The sequence below is a fragment of the Polyodon spathula genome, chromosome 30, assembly GCF_017654505.1.
Source record: "Polyodon spathula isolate WHYD16114869_AA chromosome 30, ASM1765450v1, whole genome shotgun sequence".
In the NCBI taxonomy this organism is placed as follows: Eukaryota; Metazoa; Chordata; class Actinopteri; order Acipenseriformes; family Polyodontidae; genus Polyodon; species Polyodon spathula.
In genome coordinates, this window is record NC_054563.1 from 7,355,984 (window position 1) to 7,375,211 (window position 19,228).

Sequence of the window (19,228 nt, forward strand, 5' to 3'; positions counted from 1 at the left end):
AAATTGAACTCAAGGTGGCTGCTGGCATAAGTGATGCCTTGTATGTGTGTTTAAGTGGTGTTAACCTTTAAAAAACACAATCCAAAGCAGTGTACTTTGTCATTATTACCTACTGAGGAATCTATTTTTCTTCTGAGTATTTATACTTTGCTCCTATTGAGATGTTACTTATTGTTTCCTTTTTAAAGGGGGGGAGGGGGGTTCTTGTGTGGTTGCAGGTAATACACACACCTGTCTCCTTTTAAATTATTGTACAAAATGATTGCTTTCAAAAAGTCATGAAAAGAATAATATTAAAAACATTCAACAATATCCAACATTCAGTGAAATATCCCACTTTGAGACCCAAATAACTTTAGAGTAGACTTTCTAAATGTGTAATGGGCAGTGCTGAGCAATGCATTGCCATTGTAGATTATGTCCACTGTCGGTTTGATGCGATGAGGTTAAAGCCGTTATAATCACGAATGCAGACCAGTTCAAGACCAGCTTCTGCAGGGGCGCAAATTTGGCGCTATCTCATATAGCGCCTTTCAAAACAGTTTAGCACCAATTTTCAAAACGATTTTCACCCCTGCACTACCCTGTTACATTTGTGCTGTGACACAGATCTCACAGCAGCCGATCGCCAAGGTTAAAGGAGGCAGTCTTGAGTGATCCACGAATGTTTTTGGGACCTAAACACTTATACAGCATCATACAGTACTTAAACCTATAGTATAAAAAGCAAGCAAACACATACGTTTTTAATAACAAATTGGACATGATTAAAGGAAGCAAAACAAAATGATTTTAAAGCACAATGTTATTACTCCCAAATAATGTCTTCAAATAAATATCTTACACCCTCTCTACTTGGGTATACAGCAAAACATTTGTTGTATTTTTTTTTTTTTAGGAATTAGGGAAAACATTAGAACCCTTGTGATATGAAGCACAACTGGAGTAAATAGGATGTCTCTAATGAGATACATGCAAATTGGATAATCCTTCATATATACTACCAATCCACTTTGTGGACCTACATCTAATTTTGGGTTAGGACACCATTTCCTCTGATGCCAGCACTTCACAGTACATAGTGCAGATGCCACGTCACACTCAATTTGTGCAAGTGCAATCATTTGGACTGACATCCGTTGATTGTGGTGACCATGGAAGATGCCTGAAGTCTCTACAATGCTCCCCAAACCATTCGTGCAAAATTCTGGCAAAGTGGACTTGAAACACAGCGAATCATTCAGCTTTCCAGAGTAATCAAATTCTCAAAGTGGTGGCTCTGGGCTATTCTGGAGAACGGAGTTCACACCATCTGTCTGTAAAAATACGTAAAACGCCACTTGTTAGTGATTTAAAGCTTAGTGATTAAACACTTTTGAATCATTTATGTTTCGGCATTATTCTTTCTGTTTTTCTTACTCAGTGCGTCAGGCTTTATTTATTTGTTGATGTGGTTTAACCTGGTGGATTCGGATGCTTGCAACCTCTCGCTGCTCTGGGCTAAATCCCGCCAGAACTGAACAGGTACAACATTACTATTCACGCAGTTTGATTACCCAGTTTCTTTTTTTTTTTTGTTTGGTTTGTTTTCACTACAGGCACCATAAACTAAAAGCGGTTGTTAACGTTATTTTGACAAAGGATATTAGACTATCGTGCTACATGAAGTGGCTGAAAACGGAAGAATTTGAGCAAAATGTCGGGACACCGGGACCTCTGATGAAACAGCTAAACCTGGACGCCTGGACATCCAAAACAGTTTACAAGATGGCACAGGGATTGTTACTACAAAAGTGGTTCACAATTACATAAACATACAATGTAGGTGTTTTTTTGTATAAATAAATACAAATAGCGTATATCGCTTATTGTGTACAGAAAAATTACAGTTGTAGTGAAAAAAAAAAACTCCATCAGCTCTATCTACTAGCACACTTTTTTTTTCTTTTACACGTACTTTAATGTCCGGACCAGACTAGCAAGCATTGTTGTGTGGATTGGGGGGACATTCTTCTAGGGAACACCACCGGAAACAGAACGTTTGCAAGACGTAAAGGGGAATAGTGGCACATGGTGGTTTGGCTAAATGATATATGGACACAGAACGAGCAACGGGTGGGTTCATAAACCTGAATTTTGATAGAAAGAAAATTGTTAAGTGGATACGATCTAACATATTATCTGACGCTTTGTGCCACAAAACACGCAGGTGAGCAGCAAATATAGTTTTGGAGACAACTTGGGTTATTGATGGATCTACCGGTATGTGATTGTAATGTGGTCATACCATACCATACCATACCATTCTCTAAATCAGTATTGATCAACTAATCAACTATTATTAAATGTTTACTTGACTTTGCTTATGTTGCCGCTAAACATTCCAAGAATCGGGTAGTTGACAAAAAACATCAGTCTCTGTGTGTGTGTGTGTGTGTGTGTGTGTGTGTGTATATATATATATATATATATATATATATATATATATATATATATATATATATATATGATGGAACGTGGCAGTTCTGATTCATTATTATTTGTTTGTATTAATAAAATTAAGTTGGTTCCTAAGTACATTTTTAAATATTGAAAAACACTGTGACAGGTGTTCCTGTATATTATAAATACCGAATGGCTGCTGCCAGGCTACATACAGTAAGTACATGCATTATGTAAAGTCATTTTTTACACATGTAAATACTTTTTTAGGTAGAGGAGTAAGTAATCACCGACTTGGGCAAAACAAAAATAAACAAAACAAAAAAAATAAACATTTTATTTTTATACAGACGAATCCGTAAGTATATTTATAGGTTAATAAACTATTTGTAAATAACTGTAGTATTTGTACACCTCTTTGGGGTTCTATAGTTTTTATTAGGAGTCTGTATTACAAACTATAGTGTGCATTTAATAGTTGATGGGATTGTAATTTCTTGAACAACAGTGGCTTCGTTTTTAGTACTTGTGATGTGAGCGGTTTTATTCTGACATTGCACTGTACAGCACACTGAGTAAGAACGAAATGAAAGAAACGGGGCATATTACAAGCAGACAATATTTATTAAAACAGAATGGTTCGCGTTTGGCAGAAATAAAGTCATATATTATAGAAGGTTAGAATGACAACTTCAGGTTTTTACAAAGCAAAACATAAATTCACCTTTACCAGTGGTAATAAAAACATGAAATAATCTTTCTCAGTAACTTTGGTGACATCTACTGTTATGTATAACAAAATCAACAAAGCTTGCAGACTGGTTGCCTTTCCAACATGTTGATTGACCCAACTAGAGTTAAATGATGGTTATACCATCTTTACAATTATTTCCTTTAAAGTATTTGTTTGTGACAAAAGTATTGCCACCCCTGCTTTAGTATTTTGTGAGCCCTCCTTTTCTTTTTATTATGGCTTTCAGACATTTTATGATAATTCAGCCAGTAAGTTACATCTTGCTGGTGAAGCCTGAGTACATTCTGTTTTGCTTATTTCCTTCAATTCAGACAGATTGGATACACAATGCTTGGCTACAGCTTTTTTCAGATCAGTCCAAAGCATTTCTATTGGATTGAGGAGTGGTGATTTGCGAAGGCCATTTCTAGAACCTGTGTTTTGTTTTCTTCAAGAATTCCACAGTTGACAACAATATGCTTTGCGTGGTTGCCGTGTTGGAAGTTGAGCGGATGGTGTCATTGTACTTTTTAATAGAGGAAATGAACCTTTAGGAAGCCTTTGGCTATATAACTTGTGTGTTACACCAAGTGTTCAGCCTACGTTACAGTGCAGGAGGGTGTGCTCAAAACTGTAACGCACGTAGTGTGGACTATGCCTTGTATGCCTGCTGTGGAGAATACGAATGGTTAGATGGCAATTGTTTGCATCAAGGTAGTACTCCGTCATCAAGATTAAGCAAAAGATTGCAGTATTATCTAGTAAAGTTTTTAATCAAAGTAAATAAGTTATTTTTTTAATGTGTCTAAAATCTTACATCAGTTATGATAAATAAGAGACTTTTTGCCAAGATGCATATAACCTGTGTATCTTATAATATTTTTCAAGAAATGTTTTTTATATTATTCTAACATATTTTCCCATTTGTTTTGTAGTGTTTGCTGAGGTGTGTCTGACTCCAGTGATATGGTAATGTTTAGCAAATGGCTAGGAATGGAAGCTCACCCGACGACCTGCAGTGATTTGCCAATGAGTGGCGAAGGCATTGATATAGGGGTACCTTCCCTCCAAAAGGCGGGGTATTTGGGAAAAGTCAGTTGAACTCAATATCTCTGTCACTTGTGCAAAGCTACTTTAAAAAAAAAAAAAAAAAAAAAAAAAAAAGTACATTAAAGTTTTACTTTTCAATTTCTTTTCATAAGACACACGGAAATCTAAATATGTAAAAGGCGAAAGATGTTTCTGCAAACCACAAATTGCTTACACAAAAGCTTGCATGTGTGGTAATGAAAACGAAGGCAAGTTAAAATATAGTGCAAGGATTTAAAATGGTAAGAACTGGCTATTTCGATTGGGCGCCCAAATTAATTAGATTGAAAAATTAGCTTTTACCTGCCAACCTTTTGAATTTGCATTGAACTGGTTTATAAATCATCCTATAGCTGCTTGGACAGCTCCCAAGATGTAACCAGTTAATTACCAGACTCCAATGAGACTTATTACTGTTAAATGTGAACAGAGCTGATTTAGCAGAGCCTGATTTGCTCAAATTATGTTTCCTGGTCATTTACAGTAAGTAACCCAAAAGTTGTTCATCTCAAACCACGATGAAGACAGTTTAACATGTATCTTGACGGCTCCTTCTTCTAAAAATGGGTATAAAAAGTTATGAAATTGTAGCACTGTTCCCTGCAGCTCTAAAGTGAAAGGTATGTCTGTTTAGGGTTTTATGACTCCTGGCGTAATGCATTTGCCTTAGTTTTTATGTTGGTTTCCCTCTGCATTATAAAACTTGCCTTCATGAAACTCAAAAGAAAAAGGATCACATTGGTTGTGCCCCTGCTTGGCGATGCCTTTTATTTCTTAGTGAATGAAATGTACCTTTTTTTTTTTCCAGAATCTAGAGCGATTTCAATTGGAAGCTGAAGATAACTGTCCTTTATGTGCTGTAAAGGGACGGACGCAAGCTTTACAAGTATACCGCATCAATCTTCAGGAGTCCATTGCTCTTTGTGGAAATCCACAGGTAATTGCATTTCACACTTAACAACAGAAGAGACCAGTAAGGAAGACAACATTAGCGGGTTCCTTGAGGGGTGGTAGAATAAGTCTCACCTTTTTCTGCACAATTTTGGTAGTACCTGTTGGGTAATTTGAGTTTCTGTGTAGTTTTCCTTTAGGCAGAGAAATGATCATTCATAAAGCAAATGCTCTACTTAATAAAATATACCAGAAGGTATATTTAAAAGGTGACTACTAATATTGTGCAGCTTTCTAAACTCGGTTTCCACAAGTTTTTAGGTTTTGTTGAAGAACTGGAGCTGCACCCTTTTAAAAAAGAAAAAAACCAACAAAAAACCCTCCAAATACTCACATTCTATGAGTGCGCTGTTTACAATCCATGAATTATTTACTAAACATTTTTTGACTGCATAAGTATTTATTATAAACCTATTACAGAACCATACCTTCAGCAATTCCAAACTGAGCTAAAATCCAGCACAATGTTTAATACAGTACATTTGCATAATACTGGTAGTAAATCTATAATAGGTCACCGTACTCGCCCACGTTTTCCACTACAGAGTCGTCGTCGTCGTCTTCTTGAACCCAAACAATGAATAGCGTAGGTACACACAGCTTGATGTACTGATACAACATCACTGATCTATAATGTGTGTGTGTGTGTATATACACACACAGTGCTCCCTCGCAATAAGACTCTCGATTATAACGCACCTCGACTATAACACTCCTACCACATGTCCCCCAATTCCCTATACTAGTGATTCATGCAATATTTCTACAGTAAATACAGTACCAGCTAAGTAAATATTAGGTGCGAGAGGAGCTGCAGTTTTTTTCCGTTAGACGAGACGCTGCAGCCTCGCTCCGGCAGCCTAACCTGGGGCGAGCCCATTCCCTCTTCCCCTCTCCCGACCCGCTCTCCTTCTCTCACTTGCTTGTCTGTGAGTGTTTAGTCATCTTGCTGGTTGAAGAGAAAGAAATACACCATATATTAAAGAGTTGAGCCCTGCGACTCTTAGAAACTGCTGTAAGAAAAGAACGGGAAAATAAACCTACTTCCTCGGTGTTGAATTGACATTTCACTCTCCTTATTTCCCTCTCCACGCTACACTGGTATGTGTCCTCACCTAGTCAAACACTGATCTGATCTGCGAGCTTAACAGCTTTCAGTGTAAAGTTGTAGGATTTCATTGCCATCCTGATCAAGTTATACTTCTAATTACGACCATTGTCTGAAGGAATGAATGACACACACACACACACGTACAGGGTGTTCTTATTGATACTTTGTTTTCTGACAGTGCATCTTTCCCCTTGGATGTAAACCCCTGGCTGATGTTTTGATATCCGGCAGCGCAAAAGGGAAGTTGGCACAGTCTAAGGCAAAGAGAAAACACATCTGCACCAGCCCTGGGAATACACAAATTGACCTTCCATCAAAGCATCGCAGGAGCGCAGAGGAAATCAATACAGAGGAGAAACCAAAGTCTGTTTTTGAAACGCCAGTAAATGGTTTAGCTTGTGAACCAAGTGCAGTTAGTTTAGGCAACAGGCAGCTTTCTGGACCTTGCTTGTTAAAAGAGAATCATCATGAAGTTAATGGGGTGGTCGATTCACTGAAAACAAATGAGGACGTCGCTCAGAAACACAATCTTAATATGACTGCATGCATCCTTGGCAAGGAAGAACCCCCCTCTGTTGAAGATGATCTAGGGGAGCTTGCTGAGATAAATCAAGAAGAATGGGTTCCTGTGCCTCGCTGTTTGTACTGGAAGAACAAGCATGCACTCTGCTGGCTAGACTGTTTAATGGTGGCTTTGGTCCAATCAAGAGCTGTGAAAGAATGTGTCATAAATCTGAACACCGAGTCTGCAATCAAGAGGTTATGCACAGTGTACGAGAAAGCGTGTACACTTTTAACGGAGCAAGGAAAGGAAAACGAAGGTAAGATTTTTGAAATTGTGTCTTTGTGTGAACCTGTCTTCTCACCAATGGCTAAATGAGTCTCCTAGCATCTTCATACATTTTATATGATCTAATTTAAAATGAGTATGGTATTGGAATGGAAGCAAGACTCCTGCTGTATAGCACTTTGATCCATTCCTGTTTTTTCTGAATTTAAGAACATACACCTTAGCTTGTTATCTGTACACTGTGGCTAATCAAGCTTATATTGAAATCTGGAATTGGTGCAATGCAATGGGAGTCTTATTTCCATCCCTGTGGTATAGAATTGCTACTGATTTGCTATAGTCTAAAACATTTTATATCGTTGGAGCTTGATTTTTCAACTTTAAGGCCAGAAGTACTGTGGACCTGTCCTATATTTCCAATTGCTGTGTGTAACTTTTTTTTTCTTTTTAATACAGATGGAGTCATTCAGGCCCTTTCAGGAACAGTTGCTCTGGCATACAGTTATCTGGATGACATCAGACTTTCTCTCTTCAATCTTCTGCAACCTAAGCTACGCTGTACATTAGGTAAAAGTTCATCTTTAGATCTCTTTGCATTAGGCTGAATTTTCGCTTAAATATTAGTATCAAATGAACATAATTCGCTTATAATAAAAGTACAAACATTTCGACTCAAACGTATAGAGAATGATTGCAAACATCGTAAAGTAGTAAGCAAGGGGGTTAATATTGCACTTGTAGTTATGTCCTTTGTAAGAATTATAATCCTGATCACAAAATAAGTATTATATGTGTCGAGAGAGATCTCTAAAACCATGTTTTTAAATGTATATAAATAAAGATTATACATACTGTCTTCAGTGACCTCTCAAATATCTCCATGTATGACATTTTTATTTTATTTTCAGTAATATAAGTAGTGTAATTGCTATGAAAAAACAAAACAAAAACTAATGTGTGTACCTTGTACGTCTTTCGTAGATTCTGTCATGAGCTTTACAAGGCGTTGCTGTGAAACATATTTGTATGTTGTTTCTTTTAGGAGAACAAGAAAGCCCAGTATTTGCTCTGCCACTGTTTCTGAAGCTAGATCCTCAGACGGAAGAGCTGTTTAAGCACACATACTCCTGGAAGTTTGAGTGTTCTGTGTGTGGATACACCTCCCAGGACAGGTAAACTGGAGTCTGATATTTTCAGGATATAGCATTTAGTGCTGGGACCAACAGGGTGTTTATGTCCGGATATCCGTTCAAGATTCGGACAGCTATTCCAATATTTGGTCATTTGCAAAGTGTTAACAAATCTGTTTTATTAATGCTGTATTAAAGCTGAAAAACATCCCAGAAGAATAGATGCCATACAGTGTGTGTGTGTCTCATATATATATATATTACCATAAAACTTGAAATAATCTCGCCAGACTCTAATAGACGCCAGGGCTGATGGGTAATGTGGTAAATAGAAGCCAAGTCTCTTAAGCGCCGGGTTATGAATAATAATATAATGTGTGTCGTACAGAATGTTCCAGCGAACATGGCTGTACAGCGAGCTTACCAATTTGATTTTCAACACCGATGAAGAGAGACAGAGGCTCAGGATGAAAGATAAGAAAACTGAATTTAATTTATTTAAGGTACACGTAATGCATACAGTTAATTTTAGTGACGTTATTAATTTTAAAAGCAGTTGTGAAGCTTTTTTTGAGCATGCTGAAAGTAAGCCAAATACAAATGTGTTTTCTGATATTTACAGGGTTGCTTTTTACTGTATTCTACGTGTGTTTTGGGTTTTTTTTTTTTTGCATTTGAGTCTTGCAATGAATATTCATACTTTGCTCCTTTTCCAGCGTTCTTATTTACCAAATGTACTTGTTATAAAAACATTAGTCACTTGTGCTTTGATTTTGTGATAAAACTGATACTTGTATTGATTTTATTGTTAATCTTAAACAGTTTGAAGCATTTTTGAGTGTGTGGACCAACAATATGAATTTTCTTTTTCTGTATGTAAGGGTTGCACATAATTCATATTAACACAGTAGTTCATGCGGTTGTTTAGCAGTTTTGTTGCTGGTTAATTTTTAGATTGTCCATGCTTACCAATTTACATGTTTTGAGGGTGAACAATGAATATGTGTTAATAAAGATAATAATTATTGCTTTTATTAATTTTAAAACCATGTTTTTTTTTTTTATTGTGCTGCAAGCCTACCTTAATACATGCTTGTGTTCTGATATTTACAGGGCTGTCTTTAGTGGATTATTATTATAATAATAATAATAATGACAATAACAGTGGTATATGCAATTGAGCTTTGCAATAGAGTCGTTCTTCTGCTCGTTCATTTTCTTACATTTTGCAAATCCTTTTATATACAAATGATATATACTTTTGTTTATACCTGGGGGTGTACAATACAAACTGGTATTACCCACTGACACATCCTTTAGTGACGTTGCTGGAATGTTGTCATTTACTTATGTCATTTCTATAAGGTTGTGTGCAGGCAGATTTTTCATGATTGCATCTGAAGTACTTGCATAATAAACACTGGGGTGTTTATTTAAAGTTTTACGTTGTTTATACACACATGCACACACACACAGTTCTAGTCAAAAGTTTACATACCCCAATGGAAATTTTCTAATTTCTAGAAATTTCTCAAACTAATAATTTGCAAAACTCAAATGCATGCAAATTCAAAAGTATTCATACCCTGACAAGGGAAATTAAATGAATAATTAGTTGATGCACCTTTAGCAAAAATAACTGCTTTTAAACGATTAGGTTATTTGTCAATGAGCTTTTGGCGTGATTCTTTAGTGATTTTTTTTGACCTTCAACACAAAATTGTTCCAATTCATTCGAATTCCGAGGACATCTCTTGTGCACAGCCGCCTTCAACTCATACCAAATATACTCAATCGGATTTAGGACTTTGAGTAGGCGATTCCAGAACCTTGATTTTATTCTTTAAACATTGTAGAGTTTGATCGTTGTTGTGTTGGAACATCCAGTTGCACTTTAAACCAAGTTTTGTAGCAGAGGGTTTAACTTTTAGATGGTTGGCCAATATCTTTTGGTATGTGATGGAATCCATTTTACCATGTATTGGAACTAAATTTCCTGTGCCATTATAGGAAAAACAGCCCCATAGAAGGATATTACCACCTCCATGCTTGACAGTAGGTATGGTGTTCTTTTCTTTGTACGCCTCACCAGACTTTCTCCAAATGTAACGACTATCAGCTTGATCATATAGCTTGATTTGTGTTTCATCACGCCACAAAACTTTTGATCAGAACTCATATACATCATTCAAATACTCTTTTGCAAACTTTAAATGATTGTCCTTGTGACATTTTCCTAAGAGTGGCTTTTTCCTTGGCTTGCAACTATTGAGACCTTCACCATGCAATACTCGACCTGTGGTTGAAATGGAAACCCCAGTCCCGCTTGCAGCCAGTTCACTTTGAATATCTTTGGCAGTCAATCTTGGATTGTTATTAACCTTCCTCACAATTCTTCTTGGTGAAAGAAGGTTCTACAGAAGGTGTTACATGAAATCTTGATGCATTTAAATGGGCTTTTTTTTCCTTTGGTTTACACAACCTATTCAACACTTTGAAGAGGCAAGAGAATTTTTATTGTGAAACAACAGTTAATAAAAAAAAAAAAAATGAACTGAATTGTCTTGGTTAGATAAGTATTCACCCCCCTGAGTCAATACTTGGTAGAACCACCTTTGGCAGCAATTACAGATGTGAGTCTTTTGGGGTAAGTCTCTACCAGGCTTGCACATCTGGCTCATGCAATATTCACCTTTTCATCTTGGCAAAATTGTTCAAGCTCTGTCAAGTTGGATGGGGATCGTTGGTGGACAGCAATCAAGTCTTGCCACAGATTCTCAATCGGATTCAAGTCCGGGCTTTGACTGGGACACTGTAGGACATTCACTTTCTTGTTTTTAAGCCACTTCAGTGTCGCTTTGGCTGTGTGCTTTGGGTCATTGTCCTGCTGAAAGATGACTCTCCATCCCAGTCTTAGGTGTTTTGCAGACTGAAGCAGGTTTTCCTGAAGGATTTGCCTGTATTTAGTGCCATCCATTTTGCCCTCTACCCTGACAAGCTTCCCAGTCTCTGTCGATGAAAAGCATCTCCATTTAAATGCATCTGAGATTTGAGGTTGTAACACAACAAACTGTGAAAACGTCCAAGGGGGGTGAATACTTCCTATAGGCACTGTGTGTGTGTGTGTGTGTGTATATATATATATATATATATATATATATATGTATCATGAAGATATGACAATGGCACGCACACACACAATATATGTATATATATATATATATAAACGTGTGCGCTTTCCATTGTCATGTCTTCACAATAAATAGTGACCATAGACATGTTTTCATTAAGTAACTAAGTTGAATAAATAAATGTTGTACAATGGGGGAACAAAACCAACACTATTTACTCACCGTTTCATTTGTTTTATAACATTCCTCATAACAAAAACTAGGATTGCATCATGACAGAAAAATAAAACATTGCTCACTAAAGGAGTCATTTCTTTTGCAAGATGGAGTGAAGTACCGGACCAGTATCATAGTGCACACGGAAAATCTGTTTAAAACTGGCAATTTCACATGCATGTAGAGATCACTGTTTGACAGCTAGTGTGTGGCCTAATCTGGGCTCTGTTTAAAGTGCCAGCGTTTTTTGACAGCCAAAATAAATGGGGGACAAAGTGGCTATCCCTCTGAAACTGGCACAAATTCTGCCAAAGTGGTAAATTGTTTCTATGAATGGTGTAATATGACGCACACGTCTGTGGGTTGTTTTTTTAATGCCTTTGAATACATGTGAAGAAATGCTTGTTTGGGTATTTGTCCCAGCACTAACATCATTTCTGTTTCTGCCTTTCTGCGTAGGCCTGATATCTGAACATTATATATATGATTTTTGTATTTCTTATTCTTTTAGTCACATTGTGAGTTGTCAGGCTTTTATTTCTAATTTCTTCAAGGTTACCCTAATGTGTTGTCCAAAGACAGATGTTCCATCTCGGTTGACTGTAATTCAGCGTGTTCTTAATTAACTAATGAATTAATTAAATTCTTGATTAATGTTTCTCTCCGCCAGTTAAAACCTGTAAACTGACCCGAGAATTTCTTCAGTTTCTTGGACGTGGGCCAAGTAAATGGCCTCTTGCAAGAGCTGAGTGAGAATGTTTAGCAAGTTTAAATTATATATAATAAACCATTCAGTAAAATAATAAATAAATGTCTCTAACAGGTGTGAGAAGACGCTCACAACATTTACAGATATTGTTCCAGAGTGGCATCCTCAAAACGCAGTTCATCGCTCACCCTGTAATAAATGTAATCGGAAGTTACAGAGGAGGAGGATGGTATTGGAACGGTATGTGCATCAGTATTGTTTTGATGATCTCTCATCACATTGACCAAAGTATATATTTACAGATGTAGTTATTGTTCTAGCTTGGCAGTATGCTTTTTATATGGTATGGTAATTGCACCTTGAGCTTCAAGTTTTTGTTGTCCTCTTTATGTCCTTGTTTCTTGCAGGATATCCTCTGTCTTCATGCTGCACTTTGTCGAAGGACTGCCTCATAATGATGTAAATGCCTATTCATTTGATTTCCAAGGGAAGTTGTATAAAGTGTCCACTGTAATTCAGTACAGTGAAGACCCGAAGCACTTTGTTTCCTGGATATCTAACACTGATGGTTTGTATTCTTTCTTTTTTCAATTTTTTGTAAGCTTAAGGTGTTTGTTTATAAAATTTGTTGTGGAGATGTCATCCTGGGTCAAAGCTGTAATTGCCAGTAATGAAAATGTTAGTGTTACAGAACACCCTGCAGTTTTCATGTTACATTGCCTTTTCTGTCTCCTATGTTGTCCATCTTGCAGCATTATTTTCAAACACACTGACGGCTCTCTTTAAATAAATCAACTGGCCAATACATTTCTCAACATTTTACCAAGGGCGTTCCCCAGGAAAAAGTGTTGAGGATTGCAGTGTATCCAGATCACGCTCCCTCCTACAACAGTGTTGTCACGCATTTCAATCAAAGCAGCAGCATTCTTGCAGGAGAGACAACAAACTGGGTATACTGCAGTGTTTACAAGAAGAAAAAAAATTCTGGTGAATGTTCAAGTACAAGTTGAAAAGTTTTATTTACCTGTAATGTGTGACCTTAAGAAATATCAAAACCACCAGGATATGTTGAAACAATAATGCAATATGAACGATACAGCAAAGGTAAAGCAATGTGTTGTTGTAAACAATGCACTTTGAAGTTGAGTGTGTCAGTTTGTTATTTGCAAACAGTAATTTGCATCCATTTGTATGGAAAATCTGTTTGGATAGTGGGGATTACTTTTGTACAATAGCATAAAAGTAGGGTTCCTGATTTTCCATTCTTGGGAATGGCAAATTCCGTTTTTCAAAATGACCAATTCAGTTTATTCCAGTTTATTAAGCATTAACAACGTAGTTTGAACATAAATAAAAATTGTACATAAATCCTAATCAGTTTTTTTTTATTTAAGTACCTGAGATACTGTAGTTTTCAGGAAAAAATCTTTAACACTTTGCGGTCCTATGTCAGACAAGGTCCGACATTACAATTTTCCCTTTCCAGTCCGACAACATCAAAAAAGACGTCAAGCACAGGTCTCTAGTCATTTTTTTTCTCCGGAAAAAGCCAAGAAAACATTTCAATGGTCGAGTGAGACTGAAAAAAAAAAAAAAGTGGTGTATCTGAGCAATACACACAGCCCCTGCTCCACAGAGATAACACGGACACAAACAAAGACGATAGCTGCTTCAACATCCAGCGCTCAAAGAATATCGGAGACATTTGCAGAGTTTTTTTTTTAGATGTTTTATAGTAATAAAATAATGACTTGGCTCACATTATTTAGGAGTTTGGTGATAAGGGGTGGGGCTTGGCTGGAGATACGTGCCTGACAAGTGCTGAATAAATGGACCTCTAAGGGTTAAAGCAGTACACTAGTAACAGTGTACTGTAGGTCAGTCGACAAATGAAGGTGTTTTGAAAAAAAACAGCTTATTGCTGGCATTACAATGTACAGACAAAAATATACAATTTTCATAAAATTAAAAATTAAATACAATGTTCAGGACATGTCTCTCCCACCTGCGACAACACAGACTAGTTTATGCTGTATTTGCTGTAAAACTGCTTGCACGTGTTTCTCGTATACCCTGGACAGACAGAGCTGCCTTAGTTAGAGCAGGGCTCTTCAACTAGATTTTTTTTTAATTTAAGGGGGCCAGATTGGAAAAAACGTTAGGAGTAGGCTGGCCAGAGTATTTTATGCACATTTTTAAGCAGTAATAAATATCATGTAACTTAATGTTCATATACTGAACAAGACTTACACATTTTACCATACGAGTAGTATTTTAATAACAGAACAATGTGAGAATTTAACGGAGTATCATTACAAACATTTTAAAATGCATGTGACATTAATAGTGTAACTGTTAAGAAGAGGTCAGCGCTTCCAACTACTGTGCCCTCTGGGTATGCATTTTAAAAGCTCCTTGTTTGGTTTCAAAATGTCTTTTCATATTGTATTCCTTAACTACTAACACACATTGATTGCACAATAAACACATTGACTTTGTTCAGTACAGTTGGTACTTTTTGGGCTGTTCATTCTTAAATCTACAACTTTCACCATTTTCTGTTTTTACTAGCTAGAGTAGAGAGCCATGTTATAGTAACACGAGTTTAAAAAAAAAAATAGAAATCACTCGAGTAAGTAGTATTTTATAAGCAGTTAATGATAAATTAGAAATAAGTTATAAAACTAAAGGTTTCACTTCAACCACCGTGTCGTTTCCTTGTGTTGAGCAGTTGACGGAGAACGGATTTGCGATAATAAATGAATACATAAATTCAGTTAAGTTTTTTTAAGTAGGGGATTGACTATTTTTTTTTTTTCAGGTACTTTTCACTTTTCTGTATATACAACTCCAAAATTATTCCACAGAATAAGAACTCTAGTTGCTTTTTTAAACAACTCTACTCGCACAGCACACAGGCAGCATCGCAACAGAGACAGACAGCGTCATCGCTGGGCTTCTGGGCAGTGTAGTTTTCAGAGCAGTCCATTATTTTTTATAGGAGAATAACAGCGGTAAAAGACTGTTTGCGCAGTGTTGTTGTGTTTTTTTTATTATTTTATTTTTATATATAAGGAAAATGGCAATTGCACCTTTATATATATATATATATATATATATATATATATATATATATATATATATATATATATATATATATATATATATATATATATATAAAGGTGCAAATGCCATTTCCGTCCTTGATTCCGCGATCGTGGAAAATCAGTAGCCCTACAAAACCAATACTTTTGGCACTATTTAAAACCACATGACACGTGATAAAATAAGAATAAAGCCAATTGCATTGTGTTTTCCAGGTTCCTGGCTTGAATGCGATGATTTAAAAGCCCCAGCCTGCTGTGTTCACGAGCAGTTGGAGGTATCTCCTTGTGAAATACATATCGTCTTTTGGGAAACAAATGGTGAAAGCACTCGCAAGGAACCCCAAACCAAGGACAACTTTTTGGAACCCGTTCTTAAAGTGCCTGAAAAACCTGAGGATTCTGGCGCAGAATGTAACCCACATGAATTATCACTGCCCTCCCAAGAAGCAGAGATTGATATTACAGAGACCCCTTCTGTTAACACCAACATAAACAACAGTATTGAAAACAGCTGTAACAGTAGCTATCTGCAGAGTGCGTTTGAGGGTCTATCACCAGAGGATGTCATTACACTTACTCTTGTAGAGGTTGATCCTGTAGGAAAACTGTCGGACAGCTCCCAGATTACAGACCCTGTAAAACTGAGTGAACAGAACAAATCACCAAACGGGAACCAGGTGTTAGAAGATCAATCACAGGTAATGGCTGCAGATGATGCTTACTTCGATGACACTGACAGTCTGTTGGATAACTGCAGTGGTGGTACTCTTACTGCAGAATCTGTCTGTACAACTCGGAAGGCAAGCCCGAAAACTCTTACTGCACCAAGCACCCCAAAGACAGCTGTAAGGCGCCCATCTCGTTCAATCACTAACACTGCAGGTTCTCCAAAGAGTCCTTCACCTACTCCTCTGGCTTCAACTCCATTGTTGGTGGGTGGTAAAACCACTACACCTATTTCCTCATTTAGCAATGGATATGCTGTTTCCACAGCTGTGAATGGAAACAAAAGCAGCGGAGCACTATGGACCAGTAGTTTACTGAAGAAGCACCCGTCATTGGCGCCCTTAAATGCTTTATTGAGTAAGCATCCTTTACTTCCATCTACCAGTCAAGTGCATTTAAACCGTAATAAAGATAAACGCGAGCTGCAAAAGGTTTCAGCAGTCGTCTCTGATGTCCAGGTACCAGTAAAAGGAGCAGATAAGTTTGGTGGCTTTAGATCTAAAGGCCTCACGAAACCAGGGACTGACTCAGCGAACTTGACCAGAGCACAAGATGTCAACAAAGGGGATTCCATAAAGCCTGCTGCAGAAAAACTCCCATGTGCAGAACCTGTAAACCTGGCCATAAGCAAGAACAAAGGTATTCCTACTTCTACAGCCACTGCTGCTCCACCTTGTAATGTTTACAAACTGGAACCCAGTAAGCCAGCGGAAAAGAAAACCCTAGCACTTGAAGGTCTTGAAAAGACAGACAAGCTTCGCTACAAGCTCCTGAAAAAGCTCAAAGCAAAAAAGGAGAAGCTGGCGTCGCTCAATCGGTTGCTGACCACTCCACAGGCGGTTCCAGATGGGAGGGCCGGGCCCTTAAGAACTGCCAGCGACTCCACAGCTCGCTTTAATAAAAGCAGCAAAATGCAACGACTTGACAGTACAGACAGCGAGTCTGTGTATACTGCTAGCGCAAGCACTTCCTTGTGCAGCAGCCCAAGTTATGATGAGTTCTTTGCCGACCTCTTATCTCCTGCTACAACAACTGGCACTGCGTCTCCTGACGATGCAAACGCAGTGATGCTGGAGGCACTGGCAAGTGAACAGAACAATGGAGGGCTTGCAGACGGTACTAGCATGGACCACAACTGTTATAACTTCACCCCTGTGGTGCAACCTCAGGCTTATACCCCTAAGACTCGCTGTGCTGAAGAAAGCTTCTTTAGTCCCGCAAAAGAAGATCTTTTCTCGGAACTCCTGTCAACCTCAACGTTGCAGTCTTACGGAGTTGAAAGTGAAGACCTTCATCATTTTGATGAGAACTTTTTTTGAAGTGTTGGGATGTGTGTAGATGCTTTAGGTAATGTGGGTTTTGTTATAAGTTATTGCCACTCAGCACTACACATGCTTTGTTAGAGTGCACAACTTGAATAAATGAGCATTTCAAATATTGGTACATATGTTAATAGCCATTGCTTTTTGTATATTACAAAATGTTTTATATATGTGACAGATGAAGATGGTAATTGTGTTTGTTCATCGTGTTAGGTTAACTTCTTTTATAATCTCATTCTGAACATGGTTGCATGTTTGTCATGCTAAGCTGATGTAAAACAGTTGCCATTGATCGCAATAAGATGGTGTCTGCTAGAATGAAGTGGCCCAGTGATCCCACACTATTTTTATACATTTTCTTGTATAGATGTTTGTTTAGAAAGTGTGTGGCTCATGTGACTTGTGAAACTAGACATTCTCAATGGTGGGTGAATGAATCATCCTTCAGAATAAAATTGGACTTAATCCCTATTGTTTTTATTTATTTTGATTTTATTTTTCACATGGATTATAAATAATTGGGGGGGGGGGGTAAATATAGTAGTGACTACATAAAACAATTACATTTTGTATTTATAGAACTCTAGTTATGTATTCCTAATATCAGTCCCATAGTTGGATAACAATATACTGGAACATTTTGCAGTTCTGTGCAATTGTCCACTATACAGCTATGGCCACAGGTTTTGCATCATCTTTATAGAATTAACACATTTTGATTCATAAAGATGTGTGACACCTTGTGCATAGGGTTACATTAACATACTGAGCTACGTACCGCTTTGTAGTTTTACTTCTACTGCTATTATAGCTTCCGGTAGACTTGCAGTATGATTTTGTAGTTTGTTTGATTACATGATGTTAAATAAGATTCGGTTAAGTGTTAGTGAATTGTTCCTCAGTGAATGATTTTCGTCACTTACTAAAGACGAAACGCTGTGTGCCGCTTTCTTGTGTGTTCAAATTCAAAGATCCATTAACTTTTTGAAAGGTCGAAGAGGAAAGAAGTTTGTTCTTCTTTAGATGTAAAACTTCAGGGGGGGGGTGCCCCGTGGAGGCCCCTCCCTTTTGGATACCAAAGGACTAGAATAGAAATGCTAACAGATGGTGTCTCAAATACGCATCTGTATATAATCTACATGTAACTCTCTCAGCTTCTCTGCATATCGGAGTGAAAGCCAGTGAGTGAACTGAATCGGATTACACTGCCACAGTCTTCCAGATGTATTTTGTAGCGCTCACAGAACATCTTTATACTAACGTTACTGTACATGTTTCACTGCAGAATCTGTTGCATGTTGTAACTGTTGACTTTGTTTGTAATGTGGCCAAAATGCTGTTCTGTAGAGCAGCCAGAATATAAGCACACACAAGGGAAAATGGCCAGATCAGCCAGTCCAAAAAACAATTCATCTTTTTAAGGTTACAGGTTTAGTCTCTATCGTTTTAAAATATTTCCCCAGGAATCAATGCAGGGGGGCAACTCTCCCTTGTGTTGTCATGCCTCAATTAGGTCTTGAACAGAAAAGTCTCGTTCCAGGGGGCGTACAGGCCTGAGCGAGAAATGTGTGATTTGCCATCAAAATAACACAAACCCTGAACCTTAACATATTAATTTTTCTGCAATTACCAATTTTCTTAACATGTTTTTTCAATTGTGTATTTTACTCATTAACATTGGGGAAAATATTCTCTGTTAAAGGGTCTTCAGAACCAGCATTTTTGTGCAAAATTAAGAAAACAAGTAACTCCCAGCACCAGCCTTTTTAGT

The 19,228-nt window shown here is 37.4% G+C and overlaps 1 protein-coding gene across 5 annotated transcripts; it reads left to right on the top strand.

The window, feature by feature from the left end:
* The first annotated feature begins 1,862 nt into the window (after positions 1-1,862).
* uspl1 (ubiquitin specific peptidase like 1) lies at positions 1,863-17,928 on the top strand. Of its 5 annotated transcripts, none has more exons than XM_041232710.1 (9): positions 1,863-2,209; positions 4,111-4,267; positions 5,073-5,201; positions 6,505-7,147; positions 7,573-7,683; positions 8,159-8,288; positions 12,417-12,542; positions 12,710-12,870; positions 15,623-17,928. In XM_041232710.1, exons 2-9 carry the CDS (start codon positions 4,142-4,144, stop codon positions 17,452-17,454), a joined length of 3,258 nt encoding a protein of 1,085 aa, XP_041088644.1. In that variant the 5' UTR covers positions 1,863-2,209; positions 4,111-4,141; the 3' UTR covers positions 17,455-17,928. The 5 variants fall into 5 exon arrangements, with proteins under 5 accessions (XP_041088644.1, XP_041088646.1, XP_041088649.1 ...); XM_041232712.1 differs by having other exon boundaries at positions 1,863-2,115; XM_041232715.1 differs by having other exon boundaries at positions 4,111-5,201.
* Positions 17,929-19,228: the final 1,300 nt, after the last annotated feature.